This window comes from Zymoseptoria tritici, chromosome 7, assembly GCF_000219625.1.
Source record: "Zymoseptoria tritici IPO323 chromosome 7, whole genome shotgun sequence".
Taxonomy (NCBI): Eukaryota; Fungi; Ascomycota; class Dothideomycetes; order Mycosphaerellales; family Mycosphaerellaceae; genus Zymoseptoria; species Zymoseptoria tritici.
Genome location: NC_018212.1, coordinates 1,227,186 through 1,251,970, shown reverse-complemented (window position 1 = coordinate 1,251,970; position 24,785 = coordinate 1,227,186). Strand labels below are relative to the sequence as shown.

The 24,785-nt window shown below is 53.8% G+C and overlaps 10 protein-coding genes across 10 annotated transcripts; 8 read left to right on the top strand and 2 right to left on the bottom strand.

Moving 5' to 3' along the window:
• Positions 1-760: 760 nt before the first annotated feature.
• On the top strand, positions 761-4,303 carry MYCGRDRAFT_44796 (uncharacterized protein; the record flags this gene model as incomplete). Its single annotated transcript, XM_003851074.1, has 2 exons — positions 761-1,319; positions 1,353-4,303. 2 exons carry the CDS (start codon positions 761-763, stop codon positions 4,301-4,303), a joined length of 3,510 nt encoding a protein of 1,169 aa, XP_003851122.1.
• Positions 4,304-6,075: 1,772 nt separating this feature from the next.
• MYCGRDRAFT_110208 (uncharacterized protein) lies at positions 6,076-7,226 on the top strand (the record flags this gene model as incomplete). Its single annotated transcript, XM_003851075.1, has 2 exons — positions 6,076-6,176; positions 6,278-7,226. 2 exons carry the CDS (start codon positions 6,118-6,120, stop codon positions 7,224-7,226), a joined length of 1,008 nt encoding a protein of 335 aa, XP_003851123.1.
• Positions 7,227-8,351: 1,125 nt separating this feature from the next.
• MYCGRDRAFT_31186 (uncharacterized protein) lies at positions 8,352-8,640 on the top strand (the record flags this gene model as incomplete). The annotated part of the gene is made up of 2 exons (XM_003851076.1): positions 8,352-8,528; positions 8,590-8,640. Coding segments are annotated over 2 exons (228 nt in total), but the record flags the coding sequence as incomplete, so codon positions are not given.
• Positions 8,641-9,104: 464 nt separating this feature from the next.
• Positions 9,105-9,687, top strand: MYCGRDRAFT_105231 (uncharacterized protein; the record flags this gene model as incomplete). The annotated part of the gene is made up of 1 exon (XM_003851077.1): positions 9,105-9,687. A coding segment is annotated over one exon (251 nt), but the record flags the coding sequence as incomplete, so codon positions are not given.
• An 866-nt stretch (positions 9,688-10,553) lies between these two features.
• On the bottom strand, positions 10,554-11,239 carry MYCGRDRAFT_81609 (uncharacterized protein; the record flags this gene model as incomplete). The annotated part of the gene is made up of 3 exons (XM_003850675.1): positions 10,554-10,879; positions 10,936-11,112; positions 11,164-11,239. 3 exons carry the CDS (start codon positions 11,180-11,182, stop codon positions 10,701-10,703), a joined length of 375 nt encoding a protein of 124 aa, XP_003850723.1.
• Positions 11,240-12,704: 1,465 nt separating this feature from the next.
• MYCGRDRAFT_45524 (uncharacterized protein) lies at positions 12,705-13,313 on the top strand (the record flags this gene model as incomplete). Its single annotated transcript, XM_003851078.1, has 1 exon — positions 12,705-13,313. The coding sequence occupies one exon, from the start codon at positions 12,705-12,707 to the stop codon at positions 13,311-13,313; it is 609 nt and encodes a 202-aa protein (XP_003851126.1).
• Positions 13,314-14,375: 1,062 nt separating this feature from the next.
• MYCGRDRAFT_110207 (uncharacterized protein) lies at positions 14,376-15,311 on the top strand (the record flags this gene model as incomplete). The annotated part of the gene is made up of 2 exons (XM_003851079.1): positions 14,376-14,991; positions 15,217-15,311. 2 exons carry the CDS (start codon positions 14,376-14,378, stop codon positions 15,309-15,311), a joined length of 711 nt encoding a protein of 236 aa, XP_003851127.1.
• Positions 15,312-15,944: 633 nt separating this feature from the next.
• MYCGRDRAFT_74064 (uncharacterized protein) lies at positions 15,945-17,335 on the top strand (the record flags this gene model as incomplete). Its single annotated transcript, XM_003851080.1, has 3 exons — positions 15,945-16,210; positions 16,264-16,472; positions 16,528-17,335. 3 exons carry the CDS (start codon positions 16,004-16,006, stop codon positions 17,333-17,335), a joined length of 1,224 nt encoding a protein of 407 aa, XP_003851128.1.
• A 50-nt stretch (positions 17,336-17,385) lies between these two features.
• Positions 17,386-18,023, top strand: MYCGRDRAFT_105227 (uncharacterized protein; the record flags this gene model as incomplete). Its single annotated transcript, XM_003851081.1, has 1 exon — positions 17,386-18,023. One exon carries the CDS (start codon positions 17,431-17,433, stop codon positions 17,803-17,805), a length of 375 nt encoding a protein of 124 aa, XP_003851129.1.
• A 3,399-nt stretch (positions 18,024-21,422) lies between these two features.
• CPH2401 (chromosome condensation complex Condensin, subunit H) lies at positions 21,423-24,146 on the bottom strand (the record flags this gene model as incomplete). Its single annotated transcript, XM_003850674.1, has 2 exons — positions 21,423-21,736; positions 21,883-24,146. The coding sequence occupies 2 exons, from the start codon at positions 24,053-24,055 to the stop codon at positions 21,423-21,425; spliced, it is 2,487 nt and encodes an 828-aa protein (XP_003850722.1).
• Between the last annotated feature and the right edge of the window lie 639 nt (positions 24,147-24,785).

The following is a 24,785-nucleotide window of genomic DNA, read 5'->3' as shown; positions in this document are numbered from 1 at the left end:
CACCGTGCCAGCTTTGCCATGGCGGTGGCTATCGATGCTTGTGCTCAAGGTCTGCAGAGTTCCCGTGAAGGAGGATCCCTGAAGTGTACGATTCGAGCTCTTGAGACAGGAGCTTCAAAGACAAAGCAGGATCCAGGGTATCCTCGTGGAACTGCATCTTCGGGACCTGGACTCGCTATTGCAGCATCGAATTCCTCCACAGCAAGATGAGTAGGACTAGGCGAGCCTCGCTGCTCAGTCGAGACCAGAAATCTTGGTCGTTGAGGAGGTTGCGCCTTGCGCTGAGGAAGACGTCTTTGTTATTCCTCAGTTTCGTAACCCTAAGGCAACCGAAGGTAGTCAGGTTCCAGGCCGGGCGAATAAGGTTGCCAACGCAGATCTTCCGCCATGGGTCCTGGCATATTGCATCACACAAGGCACCGCGTACATTTTCACTCCATAGTCAGGCAAGGAGCCCACGACATGCAGCTGGTAGGAGGGATTCGGCAGTGCGTATGAATAGCTCCGTCTTCAACTCAATAGTTGAAACAGCCGCGGAGACGACTTTGGTGAGAGCCGCGCGATTTGTGTGTACGGTAGCAAGGGATCGGAACAAGGGTTCTGTCATGCATGCCTGTACGTCCTGCCACTTCCCATCAGTTCACCATCTATCTTACCCACCGCCAGGAAACACCACACTCAGGCTTGACACTTCAAACCAGCTGCCACACCTCCTCCGCCTCGATCGTCTTGCTCCTCCCATGAGCCCGTCCATGGCAATATGCCATCCGGACGTCCACCAGGCTCCAACGTGAACGGCGTGCGATTCCGCGATCTCCTACTCCTCTCATTCTTCGCATCTATCGCTGCGGCTGCTCTGCAGAAGCCACCGCAGTATGCCTCGGGTACTGGACGATCTACAGACGACATCGTCGATGCCGCTTCCGCCGTCGAGCAGGGCTGGCGAGTGGGCGCGGCGGACTCACTCCACACTCCCCACGCCGGTCAGCGAGGCTACCGCGATACCGACGTAAAAGTGGACAATACAAACAATGAAAGAAATGCGCGGAACTCCCGTTCCAACGAGCGCGCCCTTGCGACTGTGTCTCCGGCCGAATCCAACCCGGCCGTTCGAGCACCGCCTGCACAGTGGGCGTCGGCTACCAGCGGTGCCGGCCTCACTTCGCGACATCTGGCGCGGTCCCTGCAGGATTGGCAAGTCGAGGACATCATGCTCCTGGCGACTGTTGACGGAAACCTACACGCATGTGATCGACGGACCGGCATCCCGAGGTGGACGCTGGAGACCGACCGAGAGATGATCGAAACAGTTCGTCATCGTAATAACAAGACGGTGGATGAGGATGGAATAGAGCAGGAAGATCCGCTGTTCATCGTTGAGCCCACTCAGGATGGCAGCATATACATATTGGCTCCTGGATTCGGCTTACAGAGGTTGGGCTATACGGTCAAGCAGTTGGCTGATCTGTCACCATACGCTGGGGAAGGATATCCCGCTGTGGCATATACCGCTGAGAAGAAGAATACATTGTACACTGTTGACGCTGCGACTGGTAACATTCTGAAGTCGTTCAGTTCGGCAGGATCAATGGTCAATGATGACCAGAGCTGCCGCCGCGTCGACCCGCTGGGAGCTCTGGAGGGAGACGAATGTCAGGCTGTTGGCACTCTGACTCTCGGCCGCACCGAGTACATCATTGGGATACAAGACCGCAATACTGGAGAGCCGATCAACACTGTCAAGTACTTCGAATGGGGACCCAACAACCGCGACCACGATCTTCGAAGCAAGTATACCCGCACGATGGACCAGCGATACGTATATCCCAAGCACGATGGTCAAGTCCTCGGTGTGGATCTGACCAAAGGTACAAAGTACAAGCCAGTACCAGAGCGGCCCAGTTTCGTACAAAAGTTCCCTTCTCCCGTGGCGAGAATCTTCGACATTGTACGACCGAATGGCGACCACTCAAGAGATGCCTCGTTGGTGATCCTCCCTCAGCCCATCGGACCAGCCCCAAATGAGCTCACCGAGTTGGAAGCAGAGGATGGCGTCTTCTTGAATCGCACAGAAACTGGTAGCTGGTACGCTCTGTCCGAGGAGAAATATCCATCCGTCACAGATCGGGCTCCTGATGCCGACTTTTGCAACGCCGACTGCTTCAACAATGGCATGTTCACCGGTGTGCACTATTTGTCACCACAGAATGGTCATAGCGGTCTGCGTCAGATTGACGGGAACTCAGTCCTGACGATCGACGAGCCTCCCGTAGATGAAGCAGGCAAAGACATTCAAGCTAAATATGGTCAGCCGACGCCATTTCGACAAGACCATCAACTCACTTTATGGACGTTGGTGTTGATGCTGCTAGCTGGTCTGTCCGGCTGCGGCTTCGTCTACAAACAGCATGGAATTGAGGCCTTCAAGTTCAATCGCGACCTGCGCACGGCGAGCGTCTTGCAGCCGGCCGTGAACAAAATAAATGCGGAAGAGCCAACCCATACGCCGACCAAAATTCGCGAAGATGAGCCTGCTCAGGAAACCATCTTCCCCCACGAGGAGACTGCGGCGCCGCCTTCAGAAGCTTTGAAGGTTCGGTTCGAAGACCCTGTCAAGGAAGGCATTCCGGAGACCGTTCCTGAGGAGGACGTGCTTGAGAAGGTTGACTCCGAGGAAGCTTCTCCTGCACCCGAAGGCGACGAGACGAAAGAGGACGCAGGGCCAAAGACTCCCAAGAAAAAGGCCACTCGTGGTAAACGAGCAGGACGGAAGCAGAAAGAAAAGGAGCAAGCTTTGGTCGAGGCTCGAGCGAAGAAGAACGGTACCGAAGTTGCTGTACCAGCCGCCGCGCCAGTCGCTGCACCCGCTCAGGTCATCAGTGTCGCTGCGTCCGAGTCTCCTCAGGTTTCTGGTCCACTCCAGATCAACAGCCTTGTCATCAACACCGACAAGGTCATTGGTCAAGGTAGCTGCGGCACGATTGTGTTTGAAGGATCTTTTGAAGGTCGCGACGTCGCAGTGAAGCGCATGTTGTCACAATACTACGAGCTCGCTTCGCAAGAAGTTTCGTTCTTGCAGCAGAGTGATGACCACCCGAACGTCGTTCGATATTTTTGTCAGCAGAAAGACGACCACTTTCTCTACATCGCTGTTGAGCTTTGCCAGGCCAGCCTTTTCGAAGTCTGGGAGGCGGACAAAGCGAAGACTGAAGAGCGCCATGTACAGATGCGCACGCTGAAGCTTGCAATCCAGCAAGACATGACCAGGACTTTGCAACAACTTGCCGCTGGCCTGTGCCATCTTCACAATCTTCGTATCATCCATCGCGACATCAAGCCGCAGAATATCCTGGTAGCCTTTCCAAAGCGAACTCAGCCCAACGGCACGCGCCTGGTCATCTCTGACTTTGGTCTTGGAAAGAATTTGCCAGAGAATGTCAGCACATTGGTCGACCCTACAGGCAATGCCGGCACATCAGGATGGAAAGCGCCCGAGCTCATCTCTCAGCCTCGCGAGAATGAAGGTCGCCACAGTCACAACACTCCGATCAATAGCGACAGCGGCGTCCTTGCTGGCGGTGGCGTCAGCGGAGTCAAACGTGCCGCCGACATTTTCTCCCTTGGCTGTCTCTTCTTCTGGGTACTCACCGACGGCGTCCACCCGTTTGAGGACGAGAATGGCTGGCAACAACTCCGCGAACTGAACATCAAACGCGATAAGAAGAATATGGATGCCCTCAGCCGCTGGTCCGACGCCTACGAGCCCATGCAATTGATAACTTCAATGCTGGAGCATCAACCGGAGAACCGTCCTACCGCTCAAGCCGTCCTGAATCATCCTTACTTTTGGCCTCCCGAGAAACGCCTCGCATTTTTGTGTGACGTTTCTGATCACTTTGAGCGCGAGCCTCGTGGGATCTACGATGACAACTACGCCGGCGACTCGGATGTGCTCTGTGCGCTCGAAGACCGTGCAGAAGAAGTCATTGGCGCACCGTACGCAAGAGCAGACTTCCTGTCAAAACTCGACCGACAATTCGTCGACACCCTCGGCAAGCAGAGGAAGTACAGCGGGAACCGATTATTGGATCTGCTGCGCGCGTTGAGGAACAAGAAGAATCACTACGAGGACATGCCGGAGAACGTGAAGAGATTCGTGGGACCCTTGGCCGGAGGGTATTTGGGATATTGGATGAAGAAGTTCCCGAGATTATTGATGAGCTGCTATGAGGTTGTGCATGAATGTGGACTGCAGGGCAATGATCGGTTCAAGGGATACTTTGGTTTGGGAAAGGATCTGTGAGGCCTTTACGATAGAGCGATGCCTATGAGTGAAATGAAATCATCGACGCAACCGTTGCCTTGTTGTTTGTCGCATGATTCTGATCATGTTGCCATAGGTCCTTCCTAATGCTAGAGGACCATTTTCCGTTACTCCCGTTTGCCAGCGTCGAAGACCATCGTCGCACCTCCACTTCTCCACGCTCGAGACAATCTCTCCAACAGTCTCATTCCATATTGATCTAGGAGACGCACTGACATGAACTTCCGCCAGGCAAGAAACGAATTTCGACCAGTCTCTGCCGAGACCCAGTCGCACGTTGGGTCTTAATGCAGCCTGCTTCGACGCGATGTACATCTCCAGGACCACAACTCGCTCAAAAACACAGTACATCAATACCTTCGCATCTCCATTCTGGCCTCGCGTGCGCACACGTGGCATGTCACTCGAAGATGATGTGCAGCAAGCATGTTCCCCCGAGGCCTACCGGGATGTGGAGGCCTGGCAAGGAAGTCGTTTGGCCGAAGACAGGGACATCCAAATCGAAATAAGCAGGATCGGCAGACCAATATCGACACAGGCATTGCAGCAGTCATATGGCGTACTATTGGCCTTCCATAAACGGCGTGCATGCCGCGCTGCACGCCTGGCGGTGCGTCGAATCATCCGTGGAGAGGGATGTCCAACAACATTTGGACTTCAACACGAAAGCCAGTCTGCTGTTGGACGAGCATACCTTAGCAAGGTCAATTCCTGGCAGCTTCTGAAAGCCGTCGAAACAACTCGAGACTGCCATTGGCTGTATCCTCCCGCCGCCAGTTAAGATCGAACACATTGGCGCCGGCAAATCCTCTTCATTGAGCGACACGCCGGTCTTCATGATCGGAGCTGCCAACCCGGAGGATGGGAGCCTCTAGCAAAGACAAAGAAGGCGTCTTTCAAGCGCGGCTCTCAGCTCGCATCGTCTTTCTCTCGCAGTCGAGTGGTCAACTACGACTGCGGCTTCCTGCCAGATATACCAATGTTTGGTCGGGCGTCTCGCTGGTGGAGTTGTTTTCTATGACGCGCGGTTAAGCAGCTGCTACCTCCATTGCCAGCGCTCCAGTATCGCACCGAATATATCTGGCGCTGTTGATGCTCGTCTATCGGCATGGCAAGATGCAGCGCTTGCTGATTGAAGATGATGTTAAAGACGCCGCATCTCGACGCTTCTTCATGCTCTTCACATCACACCTCCTTTCTCAGCACATCTCTGACTTTGCCCCAGTCTTCAGCCCAGGTTGTTCTGGAGAAGCGGCACTGCACCTAAATCACTCGGTCAGGACTGTGATTGGCTGCCTCTGAAGAACATTCGAAGCCAATTTCTCCCAGCACTCTGGCACCGGAACGATCTTCGCTTACTACAACAGGAAGACCATCTTGTTTTTGAACTCACCCATTACACCAACAACAGCACATCGGCTGGTTGCACCCTTCGGAACGGCCCACGACACACTCGTTGTACGCGGCGCAATACATCGGGTTATTTCCGCAATCCTCCAACGCCGTCGCCCTTGTCCGAGGATCCAATCAAAGACCCGGCACCACCACCCTTGCTAAGCGCCCAGCTTGTTCTGCCACGAATCACAACTCTGTTCAGACGCTGCGGCACTGCTGTTGGCGTCGTTTGATCATCGAACCGACCTTTTGGAGCGAGCTCCCATTGGATCACCAAAGCGCTGGTTGCATCACCCTACGGCACAGAGTTCTAAAACACTTTTACCGTTGTTGCTCTACGCGCCCGCACCAAGAATAGCTGGACAAGCGCTTCTGCAGTCTGAAGCACGCTGCGTTGCATGTACCAACGCGGACCAAGACGAGAGTGTGCTAGAACCAAAGCAAGAGCGGCCCTTCGGTAAGAGATCCCGTTGTTCCAACCAACCCGTGCACCTCCAGATCGTCGCTCGTCTGCTCATCCTGCACTTCTTCACCGGCGTTGCTTACCATAGCTCGCAGGCCACCGCTGTTGTCGTTGCCGATTCATTCATTTGATTCTTCGGTCACTCGTTTTTGCAAACAACAGCACGCAAATATGGCTTCTGCGACTGCTACTGCCACCATGGCTGCCGCCGGTTTCGACAAGAGATCAATCGCCGCTGCGTCTCTTCAGACTCCCGGATCTGGTACTTTTCCTTCGGAGATGTTAAGTCCCATGGCGGCCTCTCCTGGTTTGAAGAGAGAAGAGTCTCTTAAAACGCCCATCACTCCACCGTCGGCATATCTGGACTTTCTCAAGAACATGTCTCCTGCTGTCATGAGTCCAGCCTCTGCTACCAGCACTCGATTCAGCTTCAACGACAAGAGCTTCGACCGATCGATGGAGAAGAGCATTGATGTAAAGCCATCGATTATGTCTCCGCCCACCTCTCAGCCTTCTCTCTCCCGCAATACGTCTTACGAATCGGACGAAACCAACAAGACCACCAGCACAAGTCAAAGTACGCATTCTACCACCAAAAGCTCACGACCCGAGTCACCCCGGATTATCATACCACCCTCGCCGTTCGCCAAGCCAGCACCACGATCAGCACGCACACCCCGACGACTGCACATTCCTCAATCACCATATACACCCGCACTCAGCTCCGCCCACTCCGTCCAATCGCCATATATCTCAACACCACTCAGCTCGACGCCTTGGAGTGCGTCTTTCTCCACTCGAGAAGGCAACGTCGATGCCATCAGCCAACCAGGCAAGGTTCATGTCCGCCATGTCGTCACTCGAACGGTGACATACTGCCGCACACCTCTCGATCCCGCACCAAAGGGCAAGAGAAGAAAGATCGAAGTTGAAGTCGGACCAGAAGTGAAGGCAGCTTCGGAGGAGCCTGTCCTCAAGCAAGAGAGGGTCATTGAAGAAGAGTCCGCCTCTTCGTCGGAGACATCGGCCGCCGAGACGATATAATTTGCATCAGCTCGCGCTTTGGATTCATTCATCGACGACTTCGATTCTACCTTTCGACTTTTGACGATCATCGATACCTATCGATACCTACGACCTTTATTACCTGAGAACGAATTCACGACGGAGTTGATCATCCTTGCTTGCTCAACGGAAGCCTTTGAAAGCCTGGCGCTAGGAGGCCTACACATGTTGGGTGGTGTGGGGAGGGAGTGCTTGCAATCTGTTCGAATTGTTAAATTTTGCTTCGATATTCTGTTTAATGGCGCATTGGGTGGCTTGCTGTCGCGCTTAGCGGTCATAGCGAGGGGAGGTGTTTAAGCTGTGATGTGGGCGAATGATGGCAAGGGGAGATTTGCCTCCTGGATCGAAGCTACGAGGTAAAGTCAATGAAAGAACTTTACCATCACCCTTCCAGAACGGTACCTTCTTCCCTTTGACTCTGAATTTCCTGGAGAGTCAACCTGGCTTGGTGTTGCTTGTTGAAGACTGCAGATGCGTGGAGAGTCATCAAGAGAGGTCTTATTCACGGCTAAGTCTTGTCCAGGATCTCAGATATCAAAGAGCTCAAGCTCATCAAGTAAGACAAGTCTGGATATCTCTGACCAAGACATACATACAGGTCTCACTGTGTGCAGATATAATGAGAGACATGCAGCCATCGACCATACATATAGCAACCACAGACTTGTTGTGCTGCTCTGGAGCGAATCATCAACACATTCTCGTACCCACACTCACAAGGACCAACTCATCATGGAACGCATTACCATCACCGTGTCCGCGGACCTCGTCCAAACAATTCAGACGTCATCCAACAATGTGCCAAGTAACACCATGAACGCAGCTTGCGCCACGGCTGTGATCGATGCTGTCAAGGCTCGTCAAGTTGAGCAAGACGAAGAGGACGAGGAAGACGACATGGATTTCACCATGCAAGACGGCATGGACGAGATGAATGCCCGCAACTTGTCCGATCATGGAAGCGAGGGAGTCGATCCTCCAGCATCAGCTCCCCCGAACAGTGGGGAATCGTTCCGCGGACCACTGCCTCCTTCGCGATACATATTTGGTCCCCGCCACGACGCCGTAACCCATAGGTATCTGACTCGCGGCAACATTCGGAGCTTCCAGCTGTTCATCAAGACCCTCACTGGCAGGACTTTGACCTTTGAAGTCTACCCGTCGATGACGATCATGCAGCTCCTCGAGCAGCTCAACTGGAGACTGGGCACACCACTGGCCATGATGCATCGCCTCATCTTCGCTGGCAAGCAACTGGAGGGTCATCGTGACCTGGAGTGGGTAAGTGATGAAAATTCAGACGATCAGACCGTAGTTGAGCTAACCCGCAATGATGATTTAGTACAACATTCAAAAGGAGTGTACTCTGCACATGGTGCTGAGATTGAGAGGATCGTAAGGCTGGGCGTTAAACTCGAACTGAGGAAGGTAGCACGATCAATCTCTACTGTTGACTGGAATTGCTTCGTCTGTTGTCAAGCATGCACAGTCTAAGCCAATCGAGCGACAACAGGGCGATGAACATTGCACAGAGTGACGGAGCATTGGAGGATCGGGCATTGGAGGATCGGGCATCGGAGTCGAATCTACGAGGTCCAGTCGAGGGTTGACTTCCTGCTTGCCGCTTCAAATTCACCTGAGAAGACAGACATAGGTGACATGGAGTGTACAGGTTGAGCGAGAGTTCTGAGCCACTGAGGATACATGTGCGGAGAGTCCACAGTTGCGGTGCACATGGGAAATGCGTCATTGAGATTGGTCTTTTGGTGCAGCAGTGTAGTCTCAGTCCGTACATGGGCAGATGAATTTGTTCGGTCAATGTACAGTACTATGTCGATATCTATACCATCCTTACCTGCACTTTTCATTCACTTCGCTCTAGCTTTCTTGGCAAAGCCGAGCCCAAATCCCAGCTGCTCCTTCCACTTTGGACCAGAGCGTTTGCCAAGACCATCGAAATTCCATCAAGAGGCTGCAACGATACACTTCTTCAGCTTCACCAATATCCCGAGCAAGCACAGCCACGATGGCGCCATCCCGAATCCAGCTCACGATCGAGCTCCCGGCCGACATTGTCCAAGACATCAATAGCCAGCACGGCACGTTGACGGACCACCGAATTGATTCCGCCTGCGTGCACGCAATCTTCATTGCTGCTCGGAATCAAACAGAGATCATAACTCCGGCAATAACGGGCGCGAAGGAAGAGCTCTCCTCTGTACCGAAAGCGGCCGGATCAACGACATGGTGAGCGAGTTCCGGGTCGGAAGGATCCCAATCACCCACGTTCAACTACATCCACCCGCCACTGAAACAGTTCTCGCCACTTTCAGTCGTCCCGCAGGATCCCACAAGCCGTCAATCTCGTCCCTCGGACCAAGATCAGATCATGCAGGTCTTCATCAAGGTCTTGAAGGAAGACAGTCACCTTGGAAATTAGGCGTTCCGACACCATCGACAGTGTAAAGTTTCATGCGGAAGTTTAACATACCAGAAGAAGCCGTGAGGCTCATCTTCGCTGGGAAGCAAGTCGAGAACGGCGGCGGTCTCCTTTGGGATCCTCACCATCACGCCTTCTTCGGTGGCGTTGTGGTCGAGCATGGTGGATGGTGGAGTGGTTCCGAGTGGTCAGGGAGATGTTGGTGCAGTTCGAAGATGCGCCGTGCAGCTCAAGTGACAGCCTTCGATTTGCTCCTTTTGGCGGTCCCAGACTTGCGTAACGAACCTCAGGCACCACTGATGCTTCAATTGGCACATGAAGCTCCAGTTTCATGCCAGGTATGTTTGATCCACAATTCGACAAGGAAGTCCAACAAGTAGCGCCTCGCTGACCTCGCCCTGTCATTTGCAGGCGATACGGTCGAGTGCTATCTAGTAAGTTGGGTCTTAGTCGACGGCTCGATAACGTCTGCTTCATATTGGATACTGGCATGGGATGCATCAGAGTGTTTCGAAGAACACACGATTCTTGAAAGTGAGAAGTGCTAGATTCTCCCGGTCTCCGAGTCAGAGCATTAAGCTTGAACAATCCTCCTAATACTTCATGCTTGCGTAAACAGTACGTAGACGGGCAACATGACTCACTTGGTACAAGAGCTTTACTTCAAAGCATATTGCTGCCAGATCAGGGTCCCAACTCCCCTCGCCATGTCCCAAGGCTGGAATATCCGCGCTGCTTCCTGTGAACGGCACATCAATCTTAAGCGAGCAATTCCGTGATGAAAGACTTTTGAAAGCTCAGGCTGGAAAGCAACACGATGCCAACTGTGTTGATCCGATGCTCATATTGCGTGCTACCTACCGTTTCCCAGCCGTAATTTAGCAACAGAGACCATGGGTGCGGTTGTAATGAATATCCCAAACATTCCAGACCGCCAAGATTATAAGCACCGCAGCTCTCAATGTCGTGTACTCTTTGAGTGGAGGTGGACGCTCGATGGCGGCTTCCAGGTCCTAGTCAGTCGACCTGTCAAGAGCTGTGGCCTTGTCCTCAATCGGAATGTCACTGCCCGTCTTGCTCTTGTACTGTCCGCGAATGAAGTCGGAGATCTGCTCGTCCTTGGCCTGCTCGACGGCGCTCTCGTTGTCCTGCGCTCCCTGTCCCATGAACTTCTCCTGGACGAAGTCGACACCTGATGTATGATGTGTTAGTGTTGCTGCACCTCGCTCTTTCAATCCAATCACATGCCCTTGTCCAGGTAGTCCTCGTTCTTCTCGCTCTCCTTGCCTCCACCAGCGGCGCCGTTGAGCTTGTTGGTGATGCCGTCGAGGAAGCCGCCGCCGCCCTGCTGCTGCTCGTTGGAGTTGCCGCCCTGCTGCTGCTGGCCTTGGTTCTGGTTCTCATTGTTGTTGTCACCGCCGACAGCTGGGCTAGGTTAGTGATGCCATAAGGACGAGATCATGAGAGCATGCTGACCGTTCTTGAGGAAGTCCATGTTCGCGAGAGTGTGTTGTGTTTGTGAGTGTTTGTGGGGGTTGTTAGTTGTTGAGAAGAAGAGGTCGTGTGCTCGAAAGGCAGAAGGAGAGCTCCAGTATGCCTACCTAGCAATGCCTAGATTGCTCCTGCATGCACTGCCATCATCAGCCCTATGACTTGGCAACAGCGCATGACCAAGGATGGTCACGCAGATGCCGTCACTGATGCTTGGATTCTGGGCTGTGGGAATCACGAGTGAAATGCGGTCGTGGGCCGAGAACGGCCAATGGAAGGGAAACACAAGCAGCTGAAACGGGCCGCTGATGTTGAAGATCTGGGCAGTGGACAAAAGGTTATAGGGACGGTCCCTCGATTATACAATTTGAGATTGTGATCGTCTCGGCGGAGCAGAGCTCATCGTGAATCCCCGATAGTGTTACGCTACGGTCAGCGTAACTGTCGACAACGACGCGTTCAACTCACTCTGCCGTTGATGTGCATCAAGCCAGATGCTTCTCGTAACAGACACTGTGATCGGAGCCCTCATAACGTCCGAAGATAGCACACGGTACGTACGAGTGCTTCTCATAGAACCTCCGTGCCTGTGTCATCGCCCTACTAGTCTCGACCTTGAGAGTCATCCACCCGTTGTCCTTGGCAGATTGTTCGAGAGCTTGCAGTATGGAGTGGCCTACCACCGGACCTTCGCCGAGAAGGCACAACGTACATCCTTTTGATCTCTGCCTGTCCTGGTAAACCTTGATCACAGAGCGGTCGTAGACCTCCGCAACCGACGGGCTCGTCTCCTTCGTATGCGATTAGGAAGATCGGAACATTGGCAGCGGATGCGGCTACACCGGGGCCAATTGGACGCAAGCCGTCGATCTCTTGCTAGCCTCTCGTAGAGCAGTAGCATCGGGATGTGTCCAGCCAACAGGTTTGATGTTCATAGGAGTTGCGGTTTCGTTGTCAGTCGCCATTGTGGCCCGCGTATTGAGGATTTTGGTTTCTCGTGAGAACCACTGGGAGCGACGGAGCGTAAAACCGCGGGCTCGGAGGCAGGTCCGACGGCTCGACGACCTCCAAAGCCCCAAACTTCGAGCACACAGGCACTCATCTTCACTGTGCATCTTCGTAGTGGAATACCTTTCGACACCAGTACCACACGACCTGCAATGGAGTCAGAAGGCGCTCCATCGGCGACCTCGACGCCCGGCACACTTCACTTCGTCCCACCAAATCTATGCGCTTTCGAACCATCCAAGCCGCTGGTGCGATCCTTGAACATCGACACCGTTCTATGGGTCGGCGGTATGTACGACACCTTGCACGCCACTCTGTACCCTTTCTCCATCGCACAAGCCCTCGGTCCAACATGGACGCTCGTCACAGCATCGCTCGGCTCAGCTGGACTGGGGTGGGGAGTCGGAAGCATAGAAAGAGATGCGAAAGACATGTCAAAAATCATAACATACCTGAAGGAAAGGAGACCAGGCGGCAAGATTGTGATCATGGGACACTCGACCGGCTGTCAGGACTGCATGGAATACCTCGTGGGCAAGGGCGCTGACAAGCGACCTGCTGTCGATGGCATCATTTTGCAAGCGCCAGTGTCGGACAGAGAGGCGTTGGATAACGAGCTTCCGGCCGCATTCAAGCAAGAAGCGGACCAGCTCGCGTTGAAAATGTGCAGAGAAAAGCAGTCACGGGACTCCATGCCGAATCGTCTCACGAAGCCTGTATTTGGTCGAATCGCGATCACGGCGCAAAGATGGCTTGATGTTTCCTCTCCGGCACCTGATCACAATGGTGCGGATGATTACTTTTCAAGCGACCTTCCCACGGCACGACTGAATACTACTTTCGGCAAGCTGCCACCGACTTCACCTCTTCTTGTTCTGCTCAGCGGCAGTGACGAGAGTATGCCGAGCTCTGTGGACAAGCAGAAGCTGTTCGAGACGTGGTCCAGCGTGGTCAAAGAAGCTGGCAGTAGCGTTGATGAAGTCAACGGGGGCGTTATCCCCGGCGCAAGTCACAACTGCAATTCCAGCGCGGAAGATGTCGTGCAGGATCTTGTCAGGCGCGTTGTTGGCTATATCGGCCGTATTGACGATGGAAGCTTGATGACGACAACGAGTGCCAGGATTTGATACCATTCTTTCGGATGGAGGATGCATGATTATGACTTCACGACAGTCTATTGATGGATATACTTATCACAGAACGGCTCGAAAATGAGGACAAGGCTCGGAGACGATGTTACAAGCCCCTGGTGCTCATGGCATTGAGTTCTTTTCAGCTCAAATCACGAATGCGCAATGAAGAAAGCACTCTGGTCGAGCTGGTCCTTACCGTTGTGGTCGGCCAGTTGCAGAGCTGTTGCACACGCCGGAGAGCCGCCGTGAGCAATCCGATGGACTTCCTGCGAGCCCCGCTGGCCTGGAACATGGCAGTCTCCATTTTACACCACGGCACAGTCGCTGCTCGTGTTACGGCGGAAGAACAGACGCGAGGTAAAGCGCTGCACGTGTTTCGAAGTTGGTGCTAAAAATAGCAGCGCCAATCAGCTCACTCATCTCAGAGCCTTTTGCCCAAAGTGAAACCAGGACGACAAACCTCACCTCGACAACACTCGCCCTGTCATCGACAGCGAAGCATTGCAATCGTACGTGCATTTCTGATGCATCGAAATCGAGCGACTTTGCGATGCGGCGTAGGTGGTCTACATTTCCGACCACTGGCCGTGGTACCGCAAGCGACAAGCGAGAAAACATGTGAAACACGGCGGCCGTATGGCTACACTACACATCGATATACTTGCAGGCGTTCTGGCGGCGTGAGTGAGTATGCGCGATCTTTCCTTCGTTCTTTCAGCTTGTGCTCTCTCCGCACGAAAGGCGTTGTTCTGGTTGTTTCTTTGTTTCTACGACACAATACTGTTGTTCGATGGGGTTTTCATTCTTTCTCTCTTTCTGTTGCACAATCTTTGTTGTACAACACTTTTAAACGATTGCTCATCCACCGCGCTGGCCGCTTCATTTCCTTCTTAGTGCTCGTTGAATTCATTTCCAGCGACATTCACCACGACGTTACTCAGCGATTTCTGGCAAATCGCACATTCACGACTCACGACACTTACGACATTCACGACGTCGACGAACATAAAAGTCTGCCTTTCGCACCTCGAGCACTTTCGTCTCCCAAATCTCAACATGGCGTTTCAAGAAGAATTCGAAATGAGTGTGAACGAGAACATGCAGGATGACGATCAGCACGGTCGCGCGCCATCGTTCGACGACGGCAAAGGAGCAGACATGAAAAAAGGCCACTTCCACGAGACCGAGGCAGAGGACTTCAACGATAAGAAGGATCAACCACCACCACGATTCTCAACCCTCATGGGCGTCGCGCCGAAACCTGCACCACCGCCGCCACCACCGCCGCCACCTCCGCCTCCTCCACCTCCGCAATTCTACCACGAGTACTACCTTCCTCCTCGCGAGCCAAGACGAGGAGTCCACCTCTCGATGCCCATCTTCATCGTCTTCGTCCTCGTCCTCTTCTTCGAGAGCACCCTCCTCTTTGCATACACCATCTTCGGCATGTACTACAACGCACCGAGCGGCATGTTCTCCTGGTCGCAAAGCAACACGACGATTGCGGACTGCGCTTGCGACAGCAGCAGCCCAACTTTCAACATCATCATGCCCAGTGCCAATGCGGGCAGCATCACGGTCACTCCGACCTCGAGCACCTCTGCAGCGTCCACAACGTCCACAACCACAGATGCTAAGCTCGTAGCCTCTGGCATCCTCAGTGCTCTCGCAGGTCTGAGCAACGTCTCCAGCACTTCCTCCCCAATCGCGTTGGTGACAATCACGCCAACTCGCTCGACCGTCACGAGCGTGAAGCTCCTGACCGCAGATCCTTCTGGAAACATCATCCAGCCGAGCATGAAGGTCCTGACGTCCACTCAGATTGTGGATGCTCCAACTCCGACGTCATCGGCGGCGATTACTTCAAGGGATGTCGGTGCCTGGGCTATGATTTCAGGTGGCATTGAGAGTGCGCAGGATAGCGTGAGCGTCACAGTCACTTCGGAGGGATCTGCCAGTGCCCCGGCAGCAACGACTTCTGGTGGCTCGTAAGGTCTGGGGCCAAAGCATTGTCAGGCGGCTCTTGTACTGCATAAGATAGAACGATGGTGTCTGTTGGAAACTGCGTAGCGGGCGCATGCAGGCATTTGCTGGCTTGGAGCATTGCACCAGGAATGAAGACTCTTGTACTACATGAGATTGGGTTGTGTCTGCATAGCGGGCGCATATGGGCTTACAAGCCGGTGTACGAGGAACGAAGAATTCAACCTACCTTAGTCAAAGTATCAACAAGGGGCCCCCCTCATTGCCACGATTCAGCACATCACAGCAATCTTTCCAGGTTTGAATCGTGGACAAGGCAATCTCCGCCTCTTAATGTAATCGTCTTTGTGTAGCCCTGGACGGTGACTGCAACATCTTCGAGTCGCACTTGTACCGCGAATATTCTCCGTTGCACGTTACTGTATCATCTTGGCAATGCTCACGTCAACGCCAATCGTGGTCGTAAAGGGCAAGCGCTGTGCCGCTTCAAGCATCAGCCGAAGCAACCGAACCAGTGAACCTTATCTGTGGAGCATGAATTAGCGCCGGCAGACGACCTCATCCAATCGAACCGCCTCATGCACTTCCTTCCGCCGCGTCAGTCTCACCAATCCACACTTTGTTTGTCACTGCTCGAGCGCCGATCGACAAAATATGTCCTTCTCCTTTCTCCCATCATCGAGCCATGCTTTGCGGATAGCATGGCTCTCTCACTGTCCCAGAAGTCCAACATGTTCAGCCCATCGACGCGCGGCCTCACGCTCGGAGCGGGCGGGCTCATCATCATCCTTCTCGTCTTCTTGAGCTCTCGTTCTCCCTCCTACAATCCGCTGGACATCGCAACTGGCAGGAGTCGTGGCTACGATCATGACCGCCTCCTCCAAGATGCATCGAATTCGACTCTCGGGGTTCGTGGCTGTGGCAGCCAGATGTCTTCGTCCAAATGCTGACCGTCGTGCAGTTTCAGAAGATCTTCGTGATCAGTCTCCCGTCACGAACCGATCACCGAGATGCCATGTCCTTGGCATCTGCCTTTACTGGCCTCGACATCGAATACGTTGATGGTGTTACTGAGGTCAACAAGGGCGCCCTTCCTCCCCACGACGAAAAGTTCAAGTTGAGCGACAAGTCATACGGTAGCTGGAGAGCGCATATGAATGCGTTGAGACTGTAAGTCCTGAGGTCAAAATCCTCATGCAAGGGCGGCTGAGTAACACAAACCCAGGATCGTGGAACAAAACCTTACGACGGCACTTGTTCTGGAAGACGACGTTGACTGGGACCTCCGGATCAAGTCGCAGATGCAGGACTTTGGAAGAGCTTCGCAGTTGTTGATCCAGCCCGGTCAAGCCGGGCAAGAAGAGCGTGATATCAGCGAAATACCTCGAACAAGATCGCAAACCTCTCCATATGGAGATATCGACCGCTGGGATCTGCTGTGGCTCGGGCATTGTGGCAGTCACCTTCCACAGCCTACCGACGACGATTCCAACCCCACAGTGCCACTCGACCGGGTTGTATTCAAGGACGATCAAACTGTGCCCGAAACTCAACATCTACGATTCGAATTTGGAGGAGACGCTCTGAAGAATGAGTATGGAAACCACACTCGCGTCTACTCCCACGGGCGGAGGAATGTCTGTAATTTCGCGTATGGGCTGTCGCAGCAAGGTGCCAGGCGCTTCCTGCACGAGCTCGCCGTGGTGCGACTGACGTCCTCCACGGACCTGATGTTCCAGCACATGTGCGATGGCTTCAAGAGACGAAAGCGTCACACTTGTCTGAGCGTACAACCTCCGCTATTCGAAAGCCATAGGAAAGTGGCAATCGACGCGGGGCTCAATAACGCCGGCGAGAACGGCGATGAAAGCTATGACAACGAAGGCTTCACTCCCAACATCCGATGGGCCACGATGGTCAACTTCCCGAAGCTGCTGGCAGGCGAAACGGACTACATTGATTGGTCGAAGGATGGTGAGCCGCGACGAGAGCACAGAGCGAAACAGAAGGCGGCAACATCGACAGGACATTAGACTCTTGGGAGTCGGAAAGGATATTCATTCCACTTGCTGCTACACATTCACTATGCCCGTATCGTCACCAGGACCAGCGGAAAGCCCGATCACTGATGATCATTTGGGTATACCTGCTCTCGACTCGGCTAGGATCCCAAATGTGCTGGACGCATGTCATTCAAACAACTCTCTGGAGACGGATCAGCTGGAAGGCCCCAACAGCGATGTGCACAAGACATGCCTCTCGATCGTGCCGGAGTTCTCCAGTGCGAGCCTTACTGTGCTCCAAGAAGCCTGTCTCGCCTCGTGGCCGAGCGGGTCACAGAAAATCGCACAATGAACGAGATGCAGTACGAGATGCTCGGAGCAACGCCGTCGCTGCAATGTATCACACGCGCGCAGAAGGACACCATCTAGACGGGTTCGAATATCCAACAGCTTACGATTTATACATAAGGCTGGACGTCAGTTTATCGTCTGAAACATGAAGGCCTGCTGCGCTGGGGTTTCATTTCCGATGAACTACCAGCGACATCCTCCTACACGTTGAGGCCGGTCGTAAAATTTATTACAAGCACCGCGAGGCGAACAGTGCGGGCCCGCCCGTTGAGGACTCTGTTCGAAGGTGTCATGCAGCTAAGCGCATCGACGTATTGTAAGCTCCACATCTTCCAAGAAATTCAGGTACATGTTCGTTTACCTGCAAAGGCGGCCTCTAGTGACGTCGCCGCAGGCACGTTGTATACAATGACCATCAAACTATCGGACACGTCAGCAAGGCAACCTCATTGTGACTGCATGTCGACTGCGTGCTGACTGCATGTGGTTTGACATTGAAGATGATGTGGATTTTCCCCTTCTTTCTTTCTTTCCTTTCAACTCGTCTCCTCGCAGCGAATCGCTCCGTTCGAAGCCCCCAACTTTCATACACTCCAGCGGCCAAGGCGATCATCTGTCTTTATCTTCGTTCTCTGCGATCCAATTGCTCGCCTTTGCTGCCGTTTCCGGGAATGTCAGCCTCGAAGCCGCGCATTCGCTGCACCGAGCTGTTCCGCCCTCTTCGGCGAAGATGAATCATCTGACTGGTCTTGCGATGCCTTATCAAGACGACGACCTGGTCGATGCTGACCCGACCATATCAGCCAAAAATTCAGGGTCGACCTTGAACACACTGTGGAGCTCGCAGGGCTCCTCCGTCGTTGGCCTTTCTCGATCGCAAACACCGAACACGATCTACTCCCAACTGTCGATCGCTTCCACACGTACCCAACCAACGTTGATCAGTCGTCACTATCAGAAGTCGTTGCCTCCGGTACCACTTTTCGACTTCGTTGCGGACGAAGGACCTGCTGGAGCTTATTACATCCACGAGCACGACACGCTATCATCCTGTCCATCCAAGTCACCGTTAAACACCACCGGCTTTCATCCCGCTCACTACCGTGACAACACTCGCTACACCTCGAGTGATGTCAAACCCACGAAAGAGTCGAAGACTGCTGAGAAGAAGGCCCACAACCCTTTCGCTTGTCCTTACTGCCCAGAGACCTTTTCAAAAAGCAGTGACCGGAAGAAGCACTTCAACAATCGTTGCAAGAGCTTGGGCGACGGGGCACCTGCATGGGAATGCCTCCTGTGCCATCATCTCGCCAGGAGCGAAAGCCAGATCAAAGATCATCAAAGAAAAGCCGGCCATCCGAAGTCAGGCTGCCGCCAGATACATCTTCCCACCAAGCCACGGTTCACTTGCTCGGATGATGGTATCATCTACACTGATGTAGAAGACTTCCTCGAACACTTCGCATATGGAAGCCCGTGTCGACTCAACGAATTCAATAGCCATGGAGATCACTCCCATCGCGCACGCCTGCGCACGCTGCTACAAGAGGGGCGTGACGATGTTCATGGGCATACATACATCTACGCTGAGCTTAGAGCGTATTGTGCAGCTCGCACTTGGCCGGCCGCAAGGTGGAAGGAGATGATTCTGTCGCTTCCGGAAGAAGTTGCGGAACACTTTGCAGCGAAGCTGGAATGGGGTTTGGTGCCCGACGAAGGTACTGCCCTCAGTCGACTTGGGTTCACCGACCTGTCGCGGATCGTGGAAGACATACTGTCATCAGACTTGCCAAAACAAGTCGAGTCCGACATGTTTCCATCAATGCAAGCCTCCACAGCTATGGTGCAACACGGGGCCTCGCTCTCGAGGAAACCAGTACAGAACCAAGACCTGAACTCGCGGTTTGCAGCAGCAGCCAGTCCATATAACGCCAGCTATCATGAAGACGCAAAGTTTATGTATCCCGAAGGTCACTTTCAAAATACATGGGTACAATCGCCTATTGGCCATGACTCCATCGGGGACATCGCCGCTGGATCGTTCAACAGGAACGTGCTGCCAGATCAAGACAACCCTCTGCTATGGAACCTGGACAGCTGCGACGGATGCGAAAGGATCATACCAGAAATGAAGCAGGCCGAGCTCTGCAACCCATCTCCGGTTCTTGAATCCTGGACGAGAGAGCTCAGATCTTCTCCACACGAGCTTGGTGACAATTTTATCTTGTACGCTGACAGTGTCGACGAGGAAGATGACTTTTGCCACCGTGAACAGTACGACGCACGACTCCTGGAGCCCGAGCCCACGAAGAGGAAGACGAAGAGACCCATCTCTGAAGGCAGTCGAGTCCTACCTGAAGAGATCGCACGAGCGGTCAACCATCATGCGGTGACAAGCCCACCCATGCGAACCAAGGAGAATCCGAAGAAGTCGCCTTCCCAACATTCCTCCAATGGCAGTACAGGCGGCATCTTCGACTTTCAGAAGTACTACAACGACGACGAAGCCACCGCACAAGTCCCACAATATGCGTCTCCATTCAATACCCCAGAACCAATTTACCTTATTCAAGGCGCACCAACTCCGGCTCCTAGCACTTACTTCGTCCCGGCTCCAGCGCCGCCATCATCGTTGGCTTCCAGCAGCCCTCAGGGATCATTTACCAGTAAAGCTAAAGCGTACATCCAAAGTCTGCCATCGGCATCCCTTCGCAACGGCGTCAAAGAAATCAACGATTTGTCCGAGCAGGATGCTTTCGGCCAGCCGTCAGTTTTCACCCCCAGGACATCGACCGGAACCGTCGCGCAGCTACGCTGTCTACATTGTCGACAGGATGACTGCTATCTGGGCATAGCATGTCCGGCTATGCGAAAGGGAAGAAGGAGCGGCGGAGTATACGGTCGACAGAACGGGGAGTGGAGGATCCAATCTTGAACATTGTGAGGTGGAGTCATGCCTGCCCTGTTGGATGGGGCGACATCCTCCAGCTCCCCTGATTTCCGACCACCCGACTCCTCTGCGACCCTCTTCCGCCCACCATGCTCGAAGGCCTCCTCTCAGTCCCGTCCCAATCTTCCACCGCCACGGCATATCACTGAACCACTTTCTGCTACGCCCGATACTCTCGCGCGAGCTCTTTTCCATCTCGATTCCTGACGTACCCCTTTCAAACCACTCATCGGGAGCCAGACTCACCAATTTTTATCTTGCGTCTGGGACGCTTTGCTTTTGCCCGATACCCCGAGCGAGCTCTGCGAGCTTGCTGCTGCTTGAATTACTTCTCATCTTCCATTTGAAAAGTTCATCGGGAGCCGGACTCACTGGTTTGATGTTGCGTCTGCGACGTAGCCTTCTGCTTCTGCCCAATACCCCTCATGGCGCGACTTGTTTGCAATTTCTGCTTCTGATAGACTGTGTATTATTATCATTTTCTTCTTGCTGGCGAGATCTGATTGCAGTGGAGGAGTTTTCTTTTCGCGATCGAGGCAGTGCTGTGTCATCTTCCCAGTGAGACAAAGCGTGCTGCTTCATCAGATGAACGTAGATATAGATATCTTGTACAACATCGATAGAAGTTCGTGGTTTCCACATCGTTCAATGACATGATAGACATCTCGCACATGGGAAGAATATGAATCGAGCTTGAGATCATAATAAACCTCAATGAAAGTGCTCGCTCTCGAACACTGCAGACATCCAACAATGCAATCCCATCCCAACCACCCAGCCATGACCAAAAACACCATACGAAATCTCCATCACCTCTCAATCCCCACCCCCACCCTCTGCCTCAAAATCCTTTCTGACGGTCAAATCTGTCCACCCCTCTACATTCTCAATCACCAACCCCTTCTCATTCGCCAAATGCAGCAAACAAATAAACCCATAACTCGTGCTAATGTCGGACATCTGCGCGCGGGGGTAGACGTGTTGGAGATTATTCATGATGTCGACGAAGTGGAGAGTTTCCGTGTCGGTGGTGGAGAGGGGTGGGATTTGGGAGGGGCGTTTGTTGGCGGGTGGTGCGTCCATGTTGGAGGAGGGGGTTTCGGGGTCGGTGGGTCTGTGAGTGAGGGGATCTGGTTAGTAGAGGACTTTGGTGGGTAGGGATGGGTGCACGTGGTTTCGGCCTCGCTTGCGAGAGCGAGAGATCCTAGTTGGATGGTTCCCAAGCGGAAACCATGACCACTAGACCATCAAAAATTGGATGAGGCTTACCTTTCACCCCAGCCTATTCCCCGCCACATCTCTTCCTTCAGCCTCCGCACATCGACCTTCTTCGCTACTCTTGCGTATTGCACATACTCCGGCCGCATTCTCCGACTCTGCGCAACGAGATTCGCACCGAAGGCCTCGCTGCCTGGCGGAGCACCCGCTGTCGCACCCACGCTGTCAATGCCCGCTCCGATCGGAGCCGCGGCGTCGACCTCACCATCGAGTGGGAAAGCCTCGACGGCGTCTGCAAAGTCGTCGTCGTCATCTGCGTCCACTCCGCCGGGCATGGGAAGGTTGTCGTCCTGGAAGAAATTGGCATCGTAGTCTCCTTGCACGGCGTCGTCGTCCATGGGATGAGGCTGTGAATGATTTGTGCCGGCAGGGTTTTGCGATGCCCAGTATGCTTCGTCGACGTCGCCGTTGGGTAGGAGATGTGCATTCTGACGGGATGTTCCTTTCCTTGCTCCCATCTTCGCTTTCGGCTTGAGGAAGAGTTTCAGGAGATCTTTGGAATTGAAGTGCTTGTCGTCCGGTAGGAGATTGCGAGTCCGGCTCTTCCACTCTTTCTTCGGCAGGCTGATATTGCTGTTGTTCGTTGCGGAAGTGTAGAGAGCTTGCGCCATTTCTTGCGACATTGGAGCATCAAAGTTGATTTCAAATGGTTCCTTTTCTTTGCGTGTGGTCCTCGGTTTCTCCTTGTTGGCCTCTTTTATCCGTGCAATCTTCCAGTGCTCCGGACCGGCCCAATTCTTCTGCATCGCGTTGTCAAAGTAATTCAAAATGTTCTCTTGGTCATGATCCGGCCGATGCTGCAGTGTCACGCCGTAGGCATTGGCGCTTGTGTCGAACACTCCCACCTCGCCGCCGGCATCATCACCACCCTCAGCCCCGGCCAATGCATCGAACACACGCATTTGTGGTTGTAATGCAGCATCTCTTGCCCAAGCCTCACCTCCCTCACCGAACCCAGTCTCCGGTCCGAGGTCGAAGCCACCAACGCCAGCATCATCGTCGTCCATTCCAAATGGTGAAGTCTCATCGTTGAGGTTGATTCCAGATTGGTCGGCTTGATTATCGCCCGCTTGCGACTCTGCACGCTCGTCTCGCCAATTCTCTGGTGCCTTCAAAAATGGCAGATCCATTGCTCCGTCGCCTCCACCAAGCTCAAATGTCTTCATTGTCGGACAAATGTCGTGGTCGTCCAGTCGGTCTAGATCCGGAAAGAATCGTGCGCCAAGAGCTCCAATGTCCACAGGTCCATCTTGAGAGACTGGCTCCTCGTCCTTCTCCCTCACTGTCTCGTCACCTTCTGGCTCCATGCTGTCGCGTCGTGACTCGTCAACATCTTCGGCTTGCGCATCCTCGCTGCTGTCAAATACAATGCGTCCTGTGCTGTCGATGGAGAGGTGATTGAGAAGCAAGCCCTTTGCGCCGCCTTCATCGAAATCGGCAGATGCTTTCTTGAACAGAGGATCGACCGAAAACTCCAACTCCATCTTCTTCAACCTAAGCTGCTCGAATGAGCTGACGAGCGTAGCCTCGGCGGACCTTTGTGCCTTCTTCCTGCCCTTTTTCTTGGTCCCATCTTCCCCCTCTTCATCGTCATCACCTTCCTCGCCGTCCCCATTCTCCGCATCACCACCTTTGCGCTTCTTGTTCCCGCTGTCCGCCAAACCGCTCAGTAGCTTTCCGGTCTCCGTTGCGACACTATCCACTCTGCTTGTATAGATCTTGACACATCCATCCAAGGTACAGCTCGCTTTTTGGAAGTTGACGCTATCACCTTCCCGCAGCAAGCTCATGTCATGGAAGTAGTCGATGAGCGCGAAGTTCCAGCTGTTATTCGCGTTGATCTTGTTGTCTGTCGCCATTTTCATCCACTCTTCGAAGTTTGCAAGAATCGGCACACGCTTCATAGGCGTGACATGGTCTCCACGCACTCCGTATGGGTCCTCATCGTCCTGAGATGGCGTCGCCGGGTCCTCGTCTCCCATCGCGAGAGATCTCCGCTTGCGTTGCGGTGTCGCCGCCGCGGCCTTGAGTTGGCTCATTTGCTTGGAGTGCAGGGCTTGTCGCGACTGAAGACGCTTGGCTTTCTCCTCCCTGTCATCGTTCAATGGGATCTGGACCGTCTTGAGTGGGGATGCTGAGGCTCCTCCGGTCGGCGCGCGTACACGAGGCATGGTGGTGGAGGAGGAGGGAGAGTGAGAAGCGGGATGCGGAGAGAAAGAGTCAGTAGTCCAAGGCGCTATCGCAAGCGGCGTTACACGTCCTGCATGTGCGGGTAGTTGTAGTGGTCAATTGGAGTGGTTTCCAGACGCGCGCCCGTAATGATCCTGGTCGTCGCCAGTCCGCATTTCCATCGCGACTGTTTTGTTTGTTGATGCTCGGATTAATGATATTCCGGCTCAGGGCTCGGAGCTGTGCCCGAAGAGGTACAGCCACTCGTCATCCGCTCGCGTGGCTGTGCAAGCATCCAGCGGCGAGCGGGATCTTGGTCCTTGAAACGTGGGAAGCGAGAGTTGGCACCAGTGACCACGCGGAGCACAGAGCTATCGTCACTCTCCCACACCGCACTCTTACTAGCACTACCTACTAGAAGACTGACTTTTACCGCAGTGAAGCTGGACTCGCTGCGCCACCGATCCGGTTTGCTGCTCGCCGCCCGCTGTCGTACTGCTCTCGCCGCCATCCATTCACCACTATGCTACCGCCTTAAGAACGATTCGACCCAGCCGACAGTATGCTACCTGCATCCACCTGCATCTTACCGCAACCCCTACACCGATCATGACGCCGCGCATAGCGAGGGAGAAGCACGAACAGCCTCGCCGTCCTAGATATCGCGCCGCGAGGGCATTCTACATCTTCCTCTTCCTCGGCACGTGCTTCGCGACCTTCTCGCTCTTCACG